The following is a 23,524-nucleotide window of genomic DNA, read 5'->3' on the forward strand; positions in this document are numbered from 1 at the left end:
CTGCGGCTCTCTCATCCTCCGTTCCCCCCCACCGGATATGACATAAACATCTCAAAGCTTTCTATGTGCGTCACTTCCGCAAACAGGATGGCGGAAAGCCTGGTTTGGTGAGCGCTGCGCAGACTCTCAGGCCAGTACGTTTCTCGGTCCTGAGGAGCCGCGCGCGGATGGGGGCCACTGGCCGGGCTCGGAGCATGGAGCGCCCCTTCAGGAAACAGCTTCCGTGCGCCCGCGCCGCTTCTGCGGTTCGAGTCATTTGCTTTCCGCAGAGCGGGAAGTTTGGGGGCGGGGCCGACGCTCACGTTCCCGCGCGCGCCGCAGGGGAGGAGACAGGGCGAAGGGCTGCGCGCGCGCTGCGGAGGAAGGGAGCGGGGCAAAGTGGTGCAGTGAGGGGGGGACTTGCAGTCGCTTGTTGATTGCTAGGTGGGACGCAGAAGAGGGAGGTGCGCGAGGGCGCTGTTGCCGGGGGATGGGATGGGGCTCGCGCTAGCGTCTGCATGTGCCCTGGGAGGGCGGGGCAGTGAGAGGCCCAGGGATGGGGGGTGGGCCGAAGGGGCGGAGCCTGGGCCCGGTGTTTGGGGGAGGAGGAGCTGTTCCATCCTCATCGCCCCGCCCCTTTCGAGGTTGTCGGGGGGGGGGCGTGGTTTGTGAAGGTGACCTGCCAAGAGTCTCTGCTACTGCTCGGGGGTCCCGGAAGAGGAGGGTGGGGGCGAGTGCCAGAGACGGGGGGGATCTGACTCCCCGCGGGGGGGGGCGGGGCTTTGCCGCCCGGAGCCCCGCCCTAGTTCCCCCTTTGCCGGGGGCTTAGGCCAATCGCCAGCCGGCACCAGCGCGTGAGGCTCCCGAGTGTGGCTGGGACTGGGCCAGAACGTGGGGGGCGGTGTCACCTGGCTGCCTTGGGCCTAGCCGGACAGAGCTGGGGTGCGGAGCGAGACCCAGCGGCCCTCGCTACACAGTGGATGAGCTAATGGTCCCTTCTGGCTTTAGACTCTGAAAAACGTCAGCTTGAAATCTAGTCAGCTGGGGACAGGAGTGTCTGGTCCTTACCTGGGCTATGCCAGCCCCTGACCTTTCTGCCAGCCCTCGCTTTTAACCACCTTGTTTTCCTAATTTTAATTTTTTCCCCCCTGTCTTTTGTGTGACAGAATCACACTAACAGGAGAGCTGCTCAGGGGAAACAGTGAAGCTAGCTGTACCAAAGTCCTGTCAAATGCTCAAAATAAACTGGAACAGAGAGAGAAACTCATATGGTAACTTGGGTGTTATCTGTGTTAAACCCAATTGAATACATTTAAAATGTTACTTTTTAACCTGCTGTCTTCTTTTGCCTAATCAAATATGAGGGCTAGATTGTGTGCACTCTGTAGTAAAAACTGATTTTAATTTGTTTCTACAGCACTAGGTATGGGGCTTTTATAATGTAAGGGAGAACAAGCATAAATTGTAAACTGAAAGTCAAATCTCACTTTTCTCACAGAATTTATTTATGAAAAAAACATTGATTCCTGTTTGATCAAGCAACAAGAAGAATAACCTCCAACATGTCTGATTCGAGCAGGGTTGAAGAACAAGAGTTAGAAAAGAGCTTAGTTGAGGAAGGAGATAGTACAACATCTAAAGCTTCAGAAGCAGAGTCTGCTGTCAGTTCGGATGACAATAATACAACTTCAGGTAAAGGGCATTGTGCTGGAAATGAAAAGGAAGATGTTAGTGACCATGAGGACAGCACATCAAAAAAGAGAAAATCAGAACTTGAAGATTCTCCTAGAAAAGTGGTGAGTATTATCTGTTTTCAGTTCTGTCTGAACAGTAGGCAAGTATTAAAATCTTTGTTTCAGGGCGTGGGTTTAGAGAAGTTTATTGATCCTTAAAGTATTTATAACAAGCATTTTTACAGTGTATATTTAAAATTTTAGCGGCTAATTTTAGCATCTGCTGCTATTGTCTGAAAACTGTATACAGAATTTTGTTAGAACTGAAGGAACTGGGAAGAAAGATGGTAATTAGAATGATGAGAGACTTTAAACCGGGGTGGGCAAACTCTGGCCCGCGGGCCGGATCTGGAACACCAGCCGTTTTAATCCAGCCCTCGAGTTCCGGGGTCTGAGGCTCCGGCTCTCCAGCTGGCAGTTGGATTAAATGAACAGTGAATATGTATCTGTTGTTTTCTACATTTAGAAAGGGTTTCTGAGATCAGGCTACACTTCTAGGTTGATCTAGCTACGTGGCTCAGGGCTGTACAAATTTTTGCACTCTGTGTGATAGTTCAACCTATCCCCCTATGTAGAGGTGGCTAGATTGACATAGCTGTTGGAGAGATGGATTGTCTGTATTGATGGAAAAGTCCCTTCCTTTGATTTAGGAAGAAGCATCTACATTACAGTGCTACAGCAGCACAACTGCAGCACAGTGCCATAGCTATGCTGCTGTAGTTTAGATGTACCCTGAGGCTGTGAATTCAAAATGGGTTTCTGATACACCTCTACCTCGATATAATGCTGTCCTCGGGAGCCAAAAAATCTTACCGCATTATACGTGAAACCGCGTTATATCGAACTTGCTTTGATCCGCCGGAGTGCGCAGCCCCGCCCCCGGAGCACTGCTTTACCACATTGTATCCGAATTCATGTTATATCGGGTCGCGTTATATCGGGGTAGAGGTGTACTAAATTTCTTTTAAGTTCTACTTTGGAATAACTTTTGGAGAATGTACATACAGCTCTTAAATCCATGGCTTCACTGGGATGAAATTGATTCTTTCAGTGAACAATGGGAATAGCATTCAAGAACTTAAACCATCTTTCTGCAATGAAGAGATGCCTTGAATCACTCAGCAGGAACCACTTTGGCCAGTTCTGTTTGTACAGTGTCTAGCACAGTGGGATCCTGGACTATGACTGGGGGGTCTTAGGTGCTCTAGCAATACAAATAACTAATAATAATAATGGTGTTAGGTATTAAAGAGTGTCCTCCTCTTTGGTTGGAACTAAAGAACTCAGGACAGTGATCAAGGGAGGAGTTGGGAAATAGTCTTATGTAAATGAACCCAGTAAACTTTGCCATTACTTCTGATGTGTTTTAAAAACCTGTGCTCAACATGAGTCTTTTTAATTAAACACTGAAGTGTGTTCACACACTCTCATTTGATTCTCTTATTTTCCATTGTGTATAGCATTTGGAAGAAGGACATGGGCAAACTGTAGCTGCACATTACAATGAACTTCAAGAAGTTGGACTAGAAAAACGTAGCCAGAGTCGCATTTTCTTCCTCAGAAATTTTAATAACTGGATGAAGAGTCTTCTCATTGGTATGACTCCTTTATTGCTTACTTTTGTCCTCACTTGAAAAGTCAGTCATTATACTATACTTTATTGCAGTGTATCTAATTTTCTTTGTTTACATTCAAATATATCCTGTGGTCATCACAAAACAATCATGGTCATGTTAAGACTGCAGCTAAATGTTTTCTGCTTTCTAGTGTTCATTATAGTGTATCTTTACTCAGAGGAAATTGTTTAGTTCAGCTCTTTTAAAATTTGATTGCAAGCTTTTCAAGGCATTGATTTTTCTTCCTTTTTCCTATGTGCTTTTATGCATCTAGCACAATGGGAGTCCCAGTCCTGATAAGACACTCTTACATTATGGTCATGTCAAATGTTGTTTAAAACATTAAACACCAAATGACGCTTCTGAAAACTTGATAGATATTAAGTTTAGAAGCTAATCTGCTTGTCGTAGTTTGTCCCCTGCCCTCCCCCACAAGTAACATGCATGCAAACAGAATCTTTGTTTCTCAGGAGTTAATCTGTTCTTGTAAAATCTCCCGTAGAAGTCCTAATATTTCATTTTTTATTATCTTTTCCTTTAGAGGCATTATTACTTCAGATGTAGAATAATTTTATACTATGTACATTTTCAGTATTTGAAGACATTGATGTGTCAGTATGAAGGGAAACAATAAATGTACTTGCTGTGTGATCAATAATTTTTAAAAGTCTAGAAAAACTACAAAATATTAGCGGGAAAAGAAAATGTAGTAAGTTTCAAAAGTGATCCTGATACTTACTTACTTTCCCATAAATCTACCTTCAAACTCGAGTAAAGTAAAGGAACAAATACTAAGAGAAATCAATAAATAAAGAATAGCAGAGCCATGGGAAATAAGTGCCAGGGATTTATAAAGAAAAGATTTTTCCAAGGAAAACTTATAGCACTAAAAAATTAGTGGATAAAAGCAGTGAGGGGTAATATTTAGATTATTATAAAGCATTTGATGTGTAGTGTCTCTTGAAATCTTATTCAGAATTAATTTAAATCTGTTTGGGTACATGCTCTATAACATGTATTAAAAACTGTCCAAAAGACTCTGAACAAAGGGTAAGAAGTAGTGAAGTATCAAGTTGAGGAGGAGGGGTCTGCAGGTATGCCAGAAGGAATATTGTTGGGCGTAGGCTTAATTAATAACTTTGTGAATGTACTGGGAGTAAACTAACATCAAAGAAATTTGCATAAGATCCTAACACCAGTTAGGGCAGAGAAGTAATATAGGGTCCTAGAGAGGGTAATACCAGGGATAAAAAGCAACAAAATGAAATTCCACTTTGAAAAATGGAAGCTAACATACGGGATAAAAAATACTCTTTTTGGAAAGGAGAATCCTTGTAATGCTTACTAAAACTTAGACTGGGTAGTAAAGAGCGAATCAAATGTATAAATTTGCAATATGATTGCAGCCAAAAAAAATACTATATTTTTGCCTTTTGCCACTCTCCATCCGTTTCTGAGTTGGTCTGCGATGGTGTTTTTAGACCCACTAGCGTAGCTCATTCCTTCTTTAATTAAAAGAGTGCTCTCTCATGCTCATAATTCATACCCAACCTCATTCTGGATGAGATTCCTTTTGTATTTTATCAGTCCTGCTTCTTAATCACCTCTGGGCTCAGTGTTAAGCAAAGCAACACATTGCTTTTTTTCTGTCTATAAAACACCCCTTCCTTCCCAAGGCTTGGCTTATGCTGCACACACAACACTCATTCCAGGAAGCATTCATTCCTTTTTTTCCCTCCAAATCTTTTATGAGATTGATAAAATGTGTTTTTAAAAAAAGCCCCCTCCACCCATCCCCACACACTTAAAAAACACACACACTTCAGGAAAAGAAGTATACAGAACTTGAATCAAACTTTTTTTTTTTTTTAAACAAACTCTAATGTAGTCTTCAAATTTTTGAAATTCTAAAATATCAGATTTTGGTGCTTTAGGGAACTTTGTATAATGAAAGAGGCTTCATTCTTTTGTAGGTGAATTTATAGAAAAGGTACGACGTAGGAAGCGAGATATCACTGTGTTGGATCTGGGATGTGGCAAAGGTGGAGACCTGCTTAAATGGAAAAAAGGCAAAATCAGCAAACTTGTGTGCACAGGTAAGAAGACAAAGTAACTTTCTAGAGACAGTACAAAAGGTTCTGTGGAAATGTGTGCATGTACTATGAACACCACACTTCGTTCCTTTCTTTCTGGATATGTCCAAAAATGCCGTGCTTGCTGTGAAGGAACTTCATTTCAGTGCTCTGCCCTGGCTTTTTTTTATCATGTTCATTTTATAATGGTTCCTGGTTAAACTGTTAGCATAAATAGAGGGGAAAGTCCCTAGTGTTTCTTTCCAGTTATCCATTTTAACTCATAAATACAAAGTGAATGTTTGGAATCGAGTAAAAATGTTTGTTTAAAATCTCCATGAAAAATTGAGTGTATATTAAAAACCCACCGGCTCAGGCTAAGGAACTGTTTAATTGTGGCATAGACGTTTGGACTTGGGCTGCAGACCAGATTCCAGGACCCTGTGGGGTGGGAGGGTCCCAGAGCTCGGGCTGCAGCTTGAGCCCAGATTTCTACCCCTCAATTAAATGGCCCTTTAGCCCGAGTCCCACGAGCCTAAGTCAGCTGGCACGGGCCAGCCATGGATGTTCAGTTGCAGTGTAGATAGTGCAGACACCCTTAGTCACCACTTAATTACAGAATCAAATGAATCAACCGTTAATTACAGAATTAATAATACAAAGTTGTATAATCTTGATCTTAAATTTGCTTTCCAGTTATTGGAGCATTTTATCAAGTAAGTTTTAAAGGAAGATACTGGCAATATAGCACTGCAAAACAAGTGCATTGGTGTTATCCTGAAAACTATCTTTACTATGGAAAAAGCAAGGAACTATTTTTAGAGATTTTAGATTCTGAGAAAAATTATAACACTAGGGAAAAGGCTAATTTTTATTTTACCAGTTTACTGTGATATCACAGGGTTGGAATTGTCTTTACGGCAAAATTAGCTATGAGGAGATGGGATCTGACTGAACCCCTCATTCCTTTTACCATATCTAAATAGCATTTTTGTTTAAATCTGATATATTTTAAAGATTTCTTTATAGTAACAGTCCTTTACTAATAGTTATGTATTTTATAGAGAGGGGAAAATTATTCTTGATATCTTGAGGACCACAGTTATTTTCTACCCTCATTGGGTATTTTTGGCCATTTGCATGTTCAGTTAACTGATTTGTGTACACACTTCCTATAATTCTAAACCAGTTACACAATTGCACACTAATAGTATTTAAAACTGTCTAATTGTCCTCATTATTCAGTCAGCAGTTATGCCTGTGGTGTTCACATCTCTTAGATGTAGTCTACACTAGAAAAATTTCTTACTGCTGACAGTGAGGGTATGTCTACATTAGAAACACTACAGTGGTGTGTATATCAGGGCTTAGATCAACTTAATTACATTACCCATGGCATGAAATTTTTCACAGCCGTGAGCTACTTTGTAGCATAGACCAGCCCTGAATGTCCTCAATAATTTCAACTAAGCACCTTTTATCTGCAAGTGTAAAGAAAAAGAAACCTTCAGTAGCACTTCAGAAACCCAGAGTTGAACTGTACCCATCCATGTCAACAGGTGTGTCATTTTTTTCTAGTCTAACAAGGCCTTAGAACTGTTTAGAGCTCTCTGCAAACTCTTGAAGACAACACTGCATCATTTTTATATCCGCCAGTCTCTTCACATTGTGAAGGTTTCTACTACAACTGTAAGGGCTAGAAATTTCTTTTATTAAAGCTTACATTCTGTGGAATTTCTATTTTATTGAATGAGGGCTAAATTAAAATTAAGGGCGTTGGTTTGGCTCTCTGCCATTTTTAGTACCAAGTACGTGTGTAACAAGTTAGTGTGCCTAATTCCTTGTAGTCCGCATAAGTATAAATAAAACGTCATAATGGAGCATATCTACTGAAAACCAGCTTTTACTCATACTATGGTATATCTGCTCTAACTCCAATCATACCTATCTGAAGAGAAGTTTGTGTATGCAGTTTATTTTTTTTATAGATATTGCTGAAGTTTCCATGCAACAGTGCCAACAGCGGTATGCTGACATGAAAGCCCGATGTCGTTCTAATGAATACATTTTCAATGCAGAATTTATAACAGCTGATAGCTCCAAGGTACAGTTGTTCTGCTTTATATATTCACTAGCGTTGTAACTGGTTTCTTGGCATTCTTATTTGAATAAATGTTGGACGTCACTAGAGTGAAAGTTCAGGAGTGTTTCGAGGAGGAAAGACTTGACTTTAAGATTAAATTGTTACACTAAAGCAGGGGTGGGCAAACTTTTTGGCCCAAGGGCCACATCTGGGTATAGAAATCGTATGGCGGGCCATGAATGCCCGCAAAATTGGGGGTTGGGGTATGGGAAGGGGTGAGGGCTCCAGCTGGAGGTGCAGGCTCTGGGGTAGGGCCAGAAATGAGTTCAGGGTGTGGGAGAGGGCTTGGGCTGGGGTGCAGGGGGGAGGGCTCTGGCTGGGGGTACGGGCTCTGTGGTTGGGTTGGGGATGAGGGGTTTGGGATGCAGGAGGGTCCTCCGGGCTGGGACTGAGGGGTTCAGAGGGCGGGAGGGGGATCAGGGCTGGGGCAGGGGATTGGGGGAGGTGGCTCAGGGGTGCAGACTCCATGCGGCGCTTATCTCAAGCGGCTCCCGGAAACAGCGGCATGTCCCCCAAATGGCTCCTACACGGAGTCGCAGCCAGGCGGCTCTGCTGCGTGCTGCCCTGTCTGCAGGCGCCGCCCCTGCAGCTCCCATTGACTGCGGTTCCCAGCCAATGGGAGCTGTGGGACCTCCCTTGGGATGCGGGCAGCGAGCCCCCTGGCTGCCCCTACGTGTAGGAGCTGGAGGAGGGGGGGACATGCTGCTGCTTCCAGGAGCTGTGCAGAGCAGCCCCAACCCCGCTCCCCAGCAGGAACTCGAGGGCCAGATTAAAATGGCTGGCAGGCCGGATCCGGCCTGTGGGCCGTAGTTTGCCCACCCCTGCACTAAAGACTTGTCTATATGGAGACTTAGGGCTTGTCTACATTATGCGCTGGATCGACGGGCAGCCATCGATCCAGTGGGGGTCGATTCGCGATAAATAGACCACCGAGCGCTCTCCCGTCGACTCCGGTACTCCACCGGAACGAGAAGCTTAGGCGGAGTTGACGGGGGAGCGTCAGACGTCAACTTACCACAGTGAAGATGCCGCGGTAAGTAGATCTAAGTATGTCGACTTCAGCTATGTTATTCATGTAGCTCCATAACTTAGATCGATTTCCCCCTCCCCTTCTCCCCCCCAGTGTAGACCAGGCCTTAGTGTGTGGCAAGATGGGGTGTAAACGTACAGTGCACTAGTTGGCTGTGTGGGCTCTGCTGTCACACACTCATTCCGTAGTGCACTTTAACCTGCTGTGTGCTAAGGGGCCAGTGTGCTGTAGATTTTACACCCAAGCTTGCTATAGGCTGAGTCTCTATGTAGAAAAGCCCTAAATTAATCATGAGAACTATATAACAGTTGCTTATAAATAAAAGATTAAATGAGTTCTGACAAACTATCTTTCGTTGTTTTGTAATTTACTCTTGAAAGGCTGAATACATCTTTCACCTACCAAAGGTGCCCTTTCAATTTCCCCACTAACTAGTGGGGTCATGTTATTCCCAAAATTTTGCTAACTGTTGCTACATAGCTACTAGGGAAGTTTATAAAAATTTGTCTTGATGGGCCTGTTCTGTCCCACCCCCAGAACAAATGTGGAAGTCTTTCTGACTTTATTTAGTCCTCTTGCTCTTAAATGAATCTTAGTGCTACTGAAATGCAGCCTATTAGGTGAAGTTTTCCAGTAGCATTTTTATTTTCCATATTGCTTATATTTAGAATTTATTTTGATAACTTTTCACAGCTTTGGTCTCTTGTAGCAAGGCCTGTGGAAAGACCAGTCTGACTCAAATTCCAAGGGCTCATTCTAGCAATCACAGATTAATTGTGTCTGTGGGGAAAGGGTGTGTGTGCAAGTGCATGCAATAAAACCATGTGTTTAAAAATGAAACATTGATTTTTTTTAACCTAGTAAATTGTATTTCAAAGACTAAAAAGCAGCTAATCAATTCTTTCAAAACTGAAGTCACGTATCTTGCTGTTTTTTATTTAGAAAGCACACAAACGTACAAATATCTACAAATTTTGTAAACCGAAAATTCATCTTAATAAAATTTGCCATAATTCACTTGCAGCTGAACTCTCAGTAACAATACTAGAATTTATTTTGGAAACTAAAAGTTGTAACTTAGCCACATTATTTTGGCTTCTGAAATTTGATGAGCCAGTTAATTCACAGATGTTTTTTTAAAGTGTGAAAAATTACAATTTTAAAATGTGATATAAATATATTCTGGTGGCTTTGGAATGCAGTATATGGTTTCTTAAGTAGAAGTGGGCTTTCTATTTCATTTTATTTCTCCTTCTACCAAGCAGTAGTTCATGTCTGAATTTGCTGAGAGAAGAGGAAAATAAACTTTATTATTTTTCTTTCAAGTACTTGGATTCTGGGATTGGCACGCATTGCTGGAAGATTAACACAAACCACTTTTTTGTTTCTGCAGCCTTTGGTATATGTCTCAAAACTCTTTTTTTTTTTTAAAATCCATTTCAGGAACTTCTGTCTGACAGTTACAGTGATCCACATATGTGCTTCGACATATGCAGCTGTCAATTTGTTTACCATTACTCATTTGAGACATATGAGCAGGCTGACATGATGCTTAAAAATGCTTGCGGGAATCTCTGTCCTGGAGGGTATTTTATTGGCACAACTCCAAATAGCTTTGAGCTTGTGTAAGTGCTATTCATTCTATTAATTTTTAAAATTGTATGAAATGTTATCAAATTTAAAGGAGTCACTCTTTGGGTGCCCTTGATGTATTTTACAGCAAAATGTTTCCAGCTGAGGGCCTGTGTTGCCTACTTGCCAGGAGAGTCAGACATACAGTAACTTGAATAAAATGGAGCAGATTGCACCCACCCTCATCTTTCATAGGGAGGTATGCCCTCAGGGTACTACAGTTCCTAGCACGTAATGCTTCTGTATTGATTTAATTAGTGACAAAACAAGTACAATGTGGGCTGTAGCTGCAAGCTTCCTCTAGGACACTTTTGAATCTGCCTATTTCTAACCCTGAACTGCCTCTAAGGGATAAAGAGTTCAGTTTCCATGTTTGTCTGATTCTTGACCCCTTTGATGTTATAACCCGTTATCTTCAGACTGTTGAAATTTGAATAAAAACTTTTTCATTCCCATGTTTTTATATTAGTCTTAATTGATGGCTAAGGGAGATAGTGCGGTGCAGAGAATAGGGCACTGGAATGGACTGTGTCCTTCTGTGACCTTGTCCAAGGTCCTTGCACCTCTCTTTAGTTTCTTTATCTGCAAAATGGGAATAACAGCTTATTTATCAATTATTACTCTTTTTATATATCTTTATGTAGAAAGCGACTTGAAGCTTCAGAAACTGATTCATTTGGGAATGATGTGTACACCGTACAGTTTGAGAAGAAGGGGGAGTATCCCTTGTTTGGCTGCAAGTATGACTTTAACTTGGAAGGAGTTGTTGATGTCCCTGAGTTCTTGGTTTATTTTCCTTTGCTGATAGAGTAAGTTTACTTCTGACTTCATTATGTAATCAAATTTTGTTGAATTGTATGAGCACATGTCTAGCAGAAATCTACCACCAGGCATTACTGTAATATCAGGATATACTACTTAAAATGTTTTATTAGTATTCTCTCAAATCTGGTTCATATTTGGAGTATTGGTAGCGAAAATTCTTGGAATAAAATATCTATCTTCAGATCCTGAGTGGTAGCCCCAAATTAAGATGCTGGTGTAAAACAGTATTTCAGATTCTTGATCAGGTAGCTAAAACTTTATATTTTTATGGTATTTGTAAATTGGTTATGCTGTGCTGTTTTTTAACAGGACCCTACCAATTTCAGTTGTGCCTCAGAATGAACTAATTTCCCCTGCTGCTATTACTTAAAATACTAAGATACTTGGGGAGAAATCCTAGCTTTGTTGAAGTCAGTGTAAAACTGTTTGACTCACTGGGGCCAGGATTTTACCCTTCAGGGAGCATTTCTGCTCTGAAAAGTGTCACTAAAAAAGTGAAGTGATCTTCTGCCCATGTGATATATGTGGATAGAATTAAAAAAAAAAAAGCCACTGTTAGATATGTTGGCTCTACAAGCCTAAGAATGCTGGGGAGTCTGTTCAGACTTGTCAGTCTATTGATATAAATGCTTACTAAAGCACAACTAGTTGCAGGCAGTAGGGTTGCACGGGAGTCACTGAAGGCAGAACTCTTATTATTGGGGATAATTGTGAAATGGGAAATAATCCAGGTTGGCTCTTTCAGGCCTTCTTTTTAAATCATAATGAAGCGAAAGAAGGTTAAAAACCCCAATTTTTTTTCCTCCAAAGGCTTCCTCTGAAATAGTATATACTCCAGCAGTGTTTCTCAACTTTTTGATACCAGGGACTGACTTGCTGTCTTCCTAAACTGTGTCAGCGAAATCTCACGGACCCAAGAGGCTTCCACAGACGGGTGGTTGAGAAACACTGCTCTATAGTCTGTGTTTGGGGATATGTAAATATGCATCTAGCTAAAAATCTCATTTTCAGCTAACTTGTGGTGTGTGTGTGGGAATGTATACATATGTACAAAATGAATTTTAATTAAAAGTTGTTTCATTATATATGAAACAGATTTTTTAAAATCTAACACTAAATAAGTTTCAAAAATTGACAAAAGTTGATGTGACCCAAGAGGCTTCCACAGACGGGTGGTTGAGAAACACTGCTCTATAGTCTGTGTTTGGGGATATGTAAATATGCATCTAGCTAAAAATCTCATTTTCAGCTAACTTGTGGTGTGTGTGTGGGAATGTATACATATGTACAAAATGAATTTTAATTAAAAGTTGTTTCATTATATATGAAACAGATTTTTTAAAATCTAACACTAAATAAGTTTCAAAAATTGACAAAAGTTGATGTGACCTTCCTCTACCCACAGCTTGCCTTTCCTTCCCACATTCTCTTCTTTCTCCCTTGTCTCCTCCTCTAACCTGTGCACTGAACCCATCCCATTTCCTGATCTCTCTCTCACCCATACTTATCTCCTCCCTTACTTTTTCTCCTTAACCTCTTGCTCTTTCTGCTCATAATACAAGCGTGCTTCAACCTCTTCCGTCTTAAACCCAAAAGAAATAAAACATGCCACTCTTGACACCGTTTGCCTCTCCAACTACTGTCCCATCTCACTTTTGTGTCTGAGGGCTTGTCTACACTTACCGGAGAGGGATGCGCAGCGAGCGATGCGTCGGCGGTCGATTTAGCAGGTCTAGTGAAGACCTGCTAAATCGACCGCAGATCGCTCTCCTGTCGACTCCTGTACTCCACCTGAATGAGAAGTGCAAGGGGAGTCGACAGGAGAGCGTCTCCCATCGACATAGCGTAGTGTGGACCCCATGGTAAGTAGATCTAAGTATGTCGACTTCAGCTACGTTATTGACGTAGCTGAAGTTGCATAACTTAGATCAATCTCCCCCCATAGGGTAGACAAGGCCTAAGCTAATTGAAAATGTTATCTACAATTGCTGTCTGTAGTTTCTCTCCTTCAGTTCCATCCTAGACTCTCTTCATTCTAATATCTACCCCTTGCACTCCACTGAAAAGGCTCTTGACAAAGTCTTTAATGATGGTTTCCTAGGCGAAGCTCAGAACCAGTACTCTTCATCCTCGACCTGTCAGTGGCCTTTGACACCATCATCATGCTCTTCTTGTCCCTTGATTTCTGTTACTCTGTCCTCTTCTGGTTCTTTTCCTACCTCTTTAATTGCTCCTTCAGCAAGTCCTTCAGTGTATCCACCTTACCGCCTCTTTCCCCCCCCCCCCCCCCCAATCTGGCTTCCACAAAGCTCTGTCATTGGTCTCTCTCTTCTTTCTCTACACTTTGGATAATCTCCTCTGCAGCACAAATTCCACTATCCTCTCTCTAGTGACAGCTCTCAGATCTATCTCTTCCCTCCGGACCATTATCCTTCTGTCCAAAATAAAATCTTGGCCTCTGTCTTGTGACTATTAAATCGTCAGCTGAAGCACAATTCTCTTGCTTGTTGCCCATGCCCATAATTAGTCCTTCATCTTTGACTCAGACCTTTCTAGGTCCTTGCATCCAGGCTCTATCTCAATCTTATAGATTCTCTTACATGTAAGATACAGCCTTTCCTATCCATCCACACAGCTTGTCCAGGTTCTCACCATTTCATGTCTCCATTACTGCAACGTTCTTTTTTCTAGCCTTGACAAATGCAGTCTTGCCCACTCATCCCATTTAGAATGCTGTTGCAAAGATTATTCTAGCCCACTGCCTTGACCACGTAACTTCTCTCTTTGCATTACTTCACTGGCTTCCCTTTCTCACATCAAACATTAGATGTTTGTGTTCGCTTTCAAGGTCCATCCCCACCCTACCAGTTATCTGTCATTTACTATTGAAATGTCAGCTCCTGCTGATTGGCCAGTAATGCCAGCCTTCATTGCCCACTAGTTAATTTCTTAAATGAACACCTTCATTCTTGGGAGGAGATCCATGTAAACATCCACAAAGCTACCTCGTTATCCTTAAAATCCCTTCTTAAAGGTCTCGCCTTTGCAGTGATGCCTCAAACTTGACAACAGTTAGACTGCTCGTATGCTAATACTAGTGCCTATCATGGTGACCAATATTGTCTCATTGTTTCCTTGTATTCCCTGTCTATATCTATCTGTTGTTTCTTGTCTTATACTTTTTATTCTCTCTGTACTGAGCATAGTACAATGGAGTCCTGGTCCATAATTAGGGCTCCTAGGCATTATGGTAATACAAATAAACAATAATAATAGTTTAGGGAAAAGGCCCCTGATACCTATAGGCCCAGCTCCAGTATTAGGTTCTGTTAGTATAGACCTGTGCAGAATCCCATTTAAGTTGATAGAACTCTTCATAGGTTCAAGGGGTCATAGTAGCTGATCTTGATGCAGGGGCATAATGGAAAAAAAAAAAGTTTGACTCCAAATTCAGATTGAGTTTTCATCAAAACTTTTGTGTTTCAGGGAGAGAGAAATTGCTTTGTCCAAGTCAGAAATATTTATACCCAGGCTTAGAGCAGAGAATTTTTGATGACATTAGAACTCCTTGAAAATGGATATTTGATGGCAATGTGGACTTTTCCAGCCTTTCTGATAAAAGCCATAAATATATAAACTTAGAGGTTGCAGTCCTACTGAAGACCATATGATGTCCCTGTGGTTCAAAACTATCAACTATGATAAACTCAGGCTTTTGTTGCTTTAAAAATATCTCTACAGTAATTTTGTGGATCACTTAAGCATACTATTTTCACAGAATGGCAAAAAAATATGGCATGAAACTAGTCTACAAAATGACATTTCGGGAATTCTACGAAGAAAAGATTAAGGATGAGGAAAATAAAATGCTGTTAAAGCGAATGCAGGCTTTGGAGGTAAATATAAAAATGCTGATTTTAAAAAACTCATTCTTTCATTTAAATAGTGTTTTACATCTTGCTGGGGTTGATCTTGTTTAGCCATAGCTTTGGGCAATAAATTATGACTAGTAGTCAAGTGCTGGCGTTGTAGGAGCCAAATAGTTCCTATGGCATGCTGCTGAAAGCAGTTAAACTTCTAAATTTTGTAGCTAACGAGTTTCAAGTATTTTCTGTTGAGGACAAGTTTTTATATTAGGTTACTAGGCAACTGTGCATGTTATACTTGTAATTTCCATTTAACAGGTTCTACACACTTGTGCTTTGTATTGTATTTGCTTATCTTTTTATATAGGTGTGTGTATGTATTTGTATATATCTGTAATATCTGGTGCTATATAAATAACTGTTCATTGTAAAGAGTGGTCCAATGCCTCCATTATAAACAAGAGAAAGAAATGGAATAGAGGACTTGCTGTTGCCTGTCATATAATTACCTTTTTTATGTGCAAGAAACCTATTTATTAGAAAACCAAGCAAGAATTGAATTATGTATACAAAAATAAATACTTTGTATATACAGGACAATTATACTTTTAAATGTAAATCCATAACTAGTCTTATATCTATGTCCAGCAGTAATCTTTTACCCTCAGTGTCTCACTTACACTTGGTTCCCCCAAGGAACAGGTACTCTGTGTGTGTATCTTCTGCAGCTTCAGGCAGTTTTCCAAACCGGGAGAGGTTAGCACTATACACACACTCCCGACTGTGGTTGATCTTGCCTAGTTTACATTGCAGTAAAACTAAAGGGCCTTGTCTCCACTATGTTTGTACAGCAGAATAGCTAACCAGCATTAGCAGTAGTTTGTCCTTTCTTGATGCTGCTCTCCAGTGTTTGTCCTTTCTTGATGCTGCCATTGCAAAAACCTTGCTTCTGACCTCAAGCATTGTCGCATCCTTTTCACCTCGATTGTTAATCCAAACTACTGTGGCAAAACCATATTCTTCTCTCTGATTTGATCCCTTTCCCCCTCCTTGAATCCTTTCATTAGCTTCCTTGCAAAATTAACCTACCATCTTGCTCTTCATTCTGCTCACCCTAAGCTTTCTGCTCGTCCGGTATAAGCAAATTCTCTCCTGACAGATTATGGCTAGGTCTTCACTAACCAAAAAAAGGTGTGCTTTTATCATGGTAAAAAGCACACCTTTTTTTGGTTAGTGAAGACCTAGCCATAATCTGTCAGGAGAGAATTTGCTTATACCGGACGAGCAGAAAGCTTAGGGTGAGCAGAATGAAGAGCAAGAGTTGAGAATAAGAGGAAACAAGATTAAAGATGTATAAACGGGCAAAGATGTGTTGAAAACTGAAGACAAGGATGGTAGGTTAATTTTGCAAGGAAGCTAATGAAAGGATTCAAGGAGGGGGAAAGGGATCAAATCAGAGAGAAGAATATGGTTTTGCCACAGTAGTTTGGATTAACAATCGAGGTGAAAAGGATGCGACAATGCTTGAGGTCAGAAGCAAGGTTTTTGCAATGGCAGCATCAAGAAAGGACAAACACTGGAGATGTAAATACTATATAAATTATAACGTGTTACAGATGCAATATAAATGTTTGTGATGGCTTGTGTGAAATGATAGTAGTTTGTCATGTGTTTGTAGACTTTTTTTTTTTTTTTAAACATAATGACTGATGCCCATCCAAGTTGATAGCCGTGATAGTATACTAGACAAAGCCCTGGTCTACACTACAGAGTTATGTTGATGTAAGCTGCCTTACGTTGACCTAACTCTATAAACAGCTACACTAAAATGTAACTTGCCCACCATGCTGACTTAACTCCACCTCCGCAAGCGGCATAGCGCTTAGGTCGATGTAGTTAGGTTGACGCAGTGTCAGTGTAGACACTGCGTTGCTTACGTCTATTGTTGTCGTCCCAAAATGCCCCAGACTAACAGTAAATCGGTGCAAGTGCTATACTGGTGAGGCCATGCACCGCCGACACAAGGCGTGTAGTGTGGACATGCAAAAGCGATTTATTTACTGCGGTGGCTGTTTGTCAACAGGTTGATAGGTTGATATAATTTTGTACTGTAGATATACCTTTTCTAGCATTGGGCCTCTATGGGTAATTCATGTCCTGATCTAGAAGCTTTCCCTTCAGAACAGGACTATGGTGAGTTGCCATGGCAGTGTGCAGGAACTTGTACTGGTACCTGTCCTACAGCTGAACTGTGAATCAGTAAAAATCACTTTCCGGTATCTAGGATCTTTCATAAGTACTAAATCTATTTTAAAAATCCAATAGGTAACTTTGTTTAAAATGATAGCTATGTCATGTCTCATTTTTGATGTTTTGAACATTCATCTATTTTTATAACTTCAGAATTGCATAGGACTTCATTTCCAGTACTTGGAGCAAACAATTCAGCAGCCACTTCAATCTTATCGGTTTTACCCTAGTACAGAACAGTTATGGGATAGTCTTACAATAGTGAATGTGATCAATAAGCTCTATAGATAGAGATACATATCTATCACTTCTCTGCAGTAAGTACTAGTCAATTCTGGTTCACTGTTTGAAGTAATTAAATTGGATTTTGTATAAATCTGCTTGAGCATAAAAATTGGTTTAATTTTTTTTTCCCCCAGAAAGCAAATAATGAGACTAAATTTTCAGACTTGGATAGCTAATGGTAGGCATTGAAATAACTGCAGATTGACTTTTTTCGTAGGTATTGAGCTCCCTTTAAGGCCTCTTTTAGGGTATGTCTACAGCGTAATTGAAAACCCATGGCTGGCCTGTTCCAGCTGACTTGGGCTTGTGGGACTCAGGCTAAGGGGCTGTTTAATTGTGGTGTAGATGTTTGGGCTGGAACCTGGGCTCCAGCCTGAGCCTGAATGTCTACACTGCAATTAAACAGCCCCTTAACCTGAGCCCTGTAAGCCCAAGTCAGCTGGCACAAGCCTATTTTCAATTGCAGTGTAGGCATACTCTTATGTAGGAGACACCTTTTTTGGTTCGCCATTTTTTTTTTTTTTTTTTTTTTTAAACATCTAGCCCTTATGTAGTAACTTATGTTGTTTTCTTCAGCCATATCCTGCAAATGATAATTCCAAACTTGTCTCTGATAAACCTGATGATTATGAGCATGCAGAAAAGCTTATGAAAGATGGCAAACCAAAGTTACCTCTGGTAAGTGGTTTTTTTATTTATTTAAGTGATAGACTCTTGTCAGAAGCAAAATGTGCTCAGTGAAACGTAGGGTCTAGCCTTGCAAACACTTAGGCATCTGCTTAACTTCAGTTCCATTGAAGTCAATGGAATTCTTCATTTTTATAAAGTACATACATAAGTGTTCAGAAAATCAGGGCCTTAGTAGATAATTTATTTAATGACATATGCAATTTTATAAAAATCAGTGTTAAAATTAAATGGAAAACTTACTATGTTCTTCAAAGAAACAACTATAGTTTAGAATGACCAATACCCGCTTTCTTCCACAAGAGATCTGATGTTTAATTGTCCTTCACACTAAAGGGTAGCATATCCATGTAGACTGTAAATCGTAGGTTGAAACATTCTTCCATTTAAACTGAGATTATTTTTCAAGCACTTGTTTATCCACTCATTGATATATTTAAATAAAGGTCTGAGCTTGATAGTAAAAATGTAGTGATAGTGTAACATAAAACCCTATATCAAGGGGGGAAAATTGAATAAAAGAGTTAGCTAAACTATTATCTCAAACCTGCAGATGATTGAAAAAGAAATTTCCCTATTAGTAGTTGATAGATTAATTTATCACCTATGTAAAGAAAAAGCTGCTTGATTTCTTAGACAAGTATTTTTGTTACTAACTGTTTAAAATATTCATGATTTAGGGGAATGTTTGATTTATATTTCATCATATTCCATTTGTGATATGTGCCTTATTGTCCATTTCTTTAAAGGGAACCTTGAGTAAATCTGAATGGGAAGCAGCAAGTAAGTACTGTTCGCAAAGTTTGAATACTATTGCTTACCAAAACAGTTTAATAAATAACATGACTGCCTTGGACATAGTGCATGAGTGTAACAATTAAGCAGATACTTTCAAACTTGGTGACCCAAGGTTAAGCACTAAATAAAAAGGTACCCATTTTTGTTTGTGTTCAATCAAAATTTGAAAATCAGAATCCTTTTAATTTAGGTGCTTAAATATGGATTTAGTTCCCTATAACTGGGTTTCAATTTAAATATACTTAACAGAAGCAGTTTACAATGCTCAAAACTTCGAGGAATAAATGCATAGTTTGGGAGAAGGCTTTTTATGTAGCGAATATGGAATGGAAACTCTGAAGGCTGATAGATTTGGTCTTAAGTGTTTTGGTACCTTGTACCTCAGCTTAGCACAGGCTTTTTTTCTGATTGTGCAGTAAAATTTTAATAAAATAGAAGTTTTACCTTTTGAGGTGAATTAAAGAACCAAGTAAAAATTAGCAAGCAATTATCAAGCAAACCCGATTATTTTCTTGAGGGCTGTTGATATTGCATATTGCTTTTCTCAGTAGTCCGTATACTTCAGACACAAGCAGGTTAGGAATAAATAAGAAGGCTGAGGGGATTGAGGATACAATCTGATGATGATTTGTAGGCTTTTTTAAATAATACAACATTGTTACATACGTTCTGGATGTTTTTAGAGAGAGGTCATAGAAAAATTTTTAAATCACAAAATTTTAAAGATTTTTTTTTTTCTTCTGAAATTCTTTCCAAAGAAGAAAAGAAGTTGATTAGAAAAAATATTTCCTTCCAAGAGACAGTTTTCATATAACTTATGGCAGACAAAAAGCCATATGCTATCAGGTTAATGTTCTTTCAGAGTTTGGTATGTGTTGGCATCCTCAGAAGTGTGTTTAAAAAAAAAAAAAAGGGGGGGGGGGAGGCCTTATTTATCACGTGAGTTTTCATACAGTCTTGGGTCACAATTTTTCTCATATGGAGCAGGTGACTTAATTTTTTTCAAATAATTCTTTACTCCCCTTTAGTGCTTTGGTTGTACAAACCAAACTGATGTTCTCTTATTATGACTGTCTCATTTTCGATAAACATACATCTGTCCAGTTGTAAAGGGAAAACATGGAAAACTCTTATAACTACAAGATTTCTTTCTTCTTTTCAGCAACTATTATAATCTCAGAAATGTGGGTTTTAACATTTTTGTAAAGTAATTGTTTCTCTCTTTCCATTAGAGAGAGATTGAGGAATAGTGCCTATAAGGAGTAGGATGTAGTCAGAGCTTGATCAAATTAAAAAGAATAACATTTTGTTTCACTGCTGGAAAAGGCATTCAGGCTTACTGTATAGATTAAGCAACCTTCTAGCAATGACTTAGTTTATCATAAACAAATATATTTGATGCCAGCTGGAAGCCCATAATAACTGTCAAATTGGATTCTGTTTGTTTTCATAAGAAATTGGTCTTGCAACACTTTCTGACACAATAAATGAATGTCTCTGTTACTATAAAACATACGGGTCTCCACAGATTTCACTGTCCCATATATCTTTCTTTGATTACATACCAAATTAAGTATTTCCGAGGCGTGTCACTCTAGCCGAGACTGCGCTGAAGGTACATCTTGCAATTGACAAAATGCTAGCTAGTAGCTGTAAACTCCTACTCAGCAGTATGTTTTCAGATCTTACTTTTTTAAAATTAGCAAACTTCAACTTTTCTTATCTTTTGGATTTTAGTCAGTTTTCCTTATTTTTAATTGTACAGAGTTGAACGCACAACCTTAATTCTGCCCCACTATATATATAAATCTAAGAAATTGTGATCATGAATTTGAAGACTGTCCCTCATACATAAAGGGGAGCAGAGTTAAGGTGGCATGTCAAGCACTCTGGTAATGAAATGTGAATGTTTAACTGCAATTAATGTTGCCTTAAGCCAGGGGTGAGCAAACTAGGGCCCGTGGGCCGGATCCAGCTCGCCAGCTGTTTTAATCCGGCCCTTGAACTCCCGTTGGGGAGCGGGCTCTGGGGCTTGCCGTGCTCCAGCTGGGGAGCAGGGTCGGGGGCCGTTCCACGCAGCTCCCGGAAGCAGCGGCATGTCCCTCCTCCAGCTCCTATGTGTAGGGGCAGCCAGGGAGCTCTGCTCTGCATGCTGCCCCTGCCCGAAGCGCTGCCCCCGCAGCTCCCATTGGCCAGGAGCTGGAGGGGGGACATGCTGCTGCTTCCAGGAGCTGCTTGACATAAGCACTGCCTGGAGCCTGCACCCCTGAGCCACTCCCCCAGCCCTAGCCCTGATCCCCCTCCCACCCACCAAACTCCTCGGTCCCAGCCCGGAGGACCCTCCTACACCCCAAACCCCTCATCCCCAGTCCCACCCCAGAGCCCGCAACCCCAGCCGGAGCCCACACCCCTGCCCCACCCCGAAGTCCCCTCCTGCACCCTGAACTCCTCATTTCAGGCCCCACCCCAGAGTCTGCACTTCCAGCCAGAGCCCTCACCCCCTCCCACACCCCAACCCCAATTTCGTGAGCATTCATGGCCCACCATATAACTTCTATACCTTGGGCCAAAAAGTTTGCCCACCCCTGCATTAAGCTGATAATAGTGTGTTACTAACTGCATTTAAAATACTTATTGATAATTACTTTGCATTTAATTTTAGATTCATATTTTGTATCTTAGATTTGTGGTTACGCGTTCAGAAGAAATCCAACCCAGCCTCTTAAATACAAAAACATGTTTGAACAGAGACGTGGGTTTTTGCATACAAAAGTTGCAGGTGCAATACTAGAAGTTGCTTTTAAAAATTTGCTGTAATAAGAAATGGTAACTGATGGCGTAGCCATTGTTGCAGTTTCTTTTAATAAATAGAATTTGTTCTGCAACAGCTTAGGAGAGAGGGAAATGTCTGTCTTTATGTTTGAAACCTTTGGAGAGCAGGAAGTAATGCAAATTTTAAATATTCTCTTCTTTCATAGGTATTTACTTGGTTTTTGCATTTGAAAAGCAACAGTGAAAAGAACAATACTGGAAGTAGCAAGAAGAGATTGCATCCTGGTACAAGTTGGAGTGATGTAAAACCATTGTGGCGACTATTTTTTTATGTTTATTTTTTAATTATTAGAAGTGTGCAGGACACTACCAAAAACTAGGGCAAGCTCATGAATTTGAGTTACAGTTGCCTGTCTGCGACAGATGGACTTTTGTGTATATAGAAGATTGTCTGAACCTGGCTTTTTAAACATTTTTCAGTAATCTGCATGCTCTCAGAAATGCCATTTGAACTCCACAACGCTCTTGTTTCCAATAAGAAGTTTGTTAGTAAAGTTTGTTCAGGTGACCAAGGGCCTGGTCCTATACCCATTGAAGTCAATGGAAGGACTTCCAGTGACTGCAGTGATGTAGGATCAGGGCCTAAGAGCACTGTACAGCAAAGCTCAGATTGATCACAGTGCAGCACTTCAACAGTATTAAATTGTATTGAAGTTGTAGTTTATGTAGAAAGGTCCCAAACTGTTCTTGTTTTTTGTGATTACTGATATGTAGTGTCATTACGTGATAACTTCAAGATTAAATGGATTTATGTTCTGTACAACTGAATGTGCTGAAAGTATTGTTAGAGATGCCTTCAATAACTGAATTTCTGTCAGTTTTAATGTTCTGCAGATTATCTGCAAACAGGTAGCAACCCCTAAACTTAGATTGCCTAACACTTTCAATTATAAACGACGCCTGTGACTTTTTTTCTTAGAAGCTTTAACATGTTTCTTATTTGTGGCAGTTCTTTGAAACTTGGCAGGGACAAAGCCTGGGGACTAAAGACATGCTTTCCACTCATTCTGTTAAATGTTATTCAGGTTTGGCTGAGTTGATAAACTATTGAAAATAATTATTTCCCTTCTCTCACATGTGCTGCTCAGGAAATTTTTGGCAGCATATCAAAATAACTAACAGTAGCTTTTTAAAGAGCTGGGCCTATGCTTCACTGAGAATACCTGGGATTTGACTGAGCAACTACAGTAGTGGGCACGGGGAGCTTACCCCTACCTCCCCCCCAATAGCATATGGTACTAATGACCACTTTCCCCCACCTTGGGATAAAGCCCTTTTGAGCTGCCAGCTAATGAAGTCTTATAGTTCAGTTGGTACAAGTGTGTACTGCAGTGTTGAAGGTTTAGGGTTCAAACCCGGCTGTTACACGGTATGGGAGGTTGTTACTGTTCTATCTAATAGAACTTGGTTTTTTACCCTTTTTTTTTTTCCCCTTTATTAAAAAAAAAAAACACCAACCCTAAAATTACATGCCCAAAAAATCAAATGAACATTATTTAGGTTGCAAAGTCAAGCACTCAAAATTTAGGAAATGTCAGATTTACAGTTTCCTGGGCATCCTTAATAATGTGATCATGTACTTTCTACGTGACCCTTGCCTCATTCACTGCACAAGATGGAAGCACAAAGGAGAAGAGTTAAGTTGCCCAGGCAACTGTAAATTGCTTGGTTGTAATGATGCAACTCCAGTCATTATAATGCCACTGCTTTGGTGTAAATGAAGCTCCTCCCAGATTAAATGTCCTTCTCTATGGCTACATCTACACTACAGCCGGG

The 23,524-nt window shown here is 40.5% G+C and overlaps 1 protein-coding gene across 4 annotated transcripts; it reads left to right on the forward strand.

Annotated features, from left to right (window-relative positions):
* Positions 1 to 56: 56 nt before the first annotated feature.
* On the forward strand, positions 57 to 22,737 carry RNMT (RNA guanine-7 methyltransferase). Of its 4 annotated transcripts, none has more exons than XM_065397842.1 (12): positions 57 to 134; positions 1,146 to 1,250; positions 1,478 to 1,775; positions 3,173 to 3,308; positions 5,302 to 5,424; positions 7,389 to 7,504; positions 10,017 to 10,198; positions 10,850 to 11,014; positions 14,809 to 14,926; positions 18,008 to 18,109; positions 18,868 to 18,901; positions 21,895 to 22,737. In XM_065397842.1, exons 3-12 carry the CDS (start codon positions 1,542 to 1,544, stop codon positions 21,930 to 21,932), a joined length of 1,248 nt encoding a protein of 415 aa, XP_065253914.1. In that variant the 5' UTR covers positions 57 to 134; positions 1,146 to 1,250; positions 1,478 to 1,541; the 3' UTR covers positions 21,933 to 22,737. The 4 variants fall into 4 exon arrangements, with proteins under 4 accessions (XP_065253914.1, XP_065253915.1, XP_065253916.1 ...); XM_065397843.1 differs by having other exon boundaries at positions 66 to 107; XM_065397844.1 differs by lacking the exon at positions 1,146 to 1,250 and having other exon boundaries at positions 70 to 134.
* Positions 22,738 to 23,524: the final 787 nt, after the last annotated feature.

Source organism: Emys orbicularis, chromosome 2 (assembly GCF_028017835.1).
Source record: "Emys orbicularis isolate rEmyOrb1 chromosome 2, rEmyOrb1.hap1, whole genome shotgun sequence".
NCBI lineage: Eukaryota > Metazoa > Chordata > Testudines > Emydidae > Emys > Emys orbicularis.

Excerpts from the sequence above, each read along its gene's own strand:
- RNMT (XM_065397842.1), top strand. The coding sequence starts at position 1,542 with ATGTCTGATTCGAGCAGGGTTGAAGAACAAGAGTTAGAAAAGAGCTTA. Across the intron at positions 14,927-18,007 it reads AGCGAATGCAGGCTTTGGAG|CCATATCCTGCAAATGATAA; the intron begins GTAAATATAAAA and ends TGTTTTCTTCAG. Across the intron at positions 18,902-21,894 it reads ATCTGAATGGGAAGCAGCAA|GTATTTACTTGGTTTTTGCA; the intron begins GTAAGTACTGTT and ends CTTCTTTCATAG.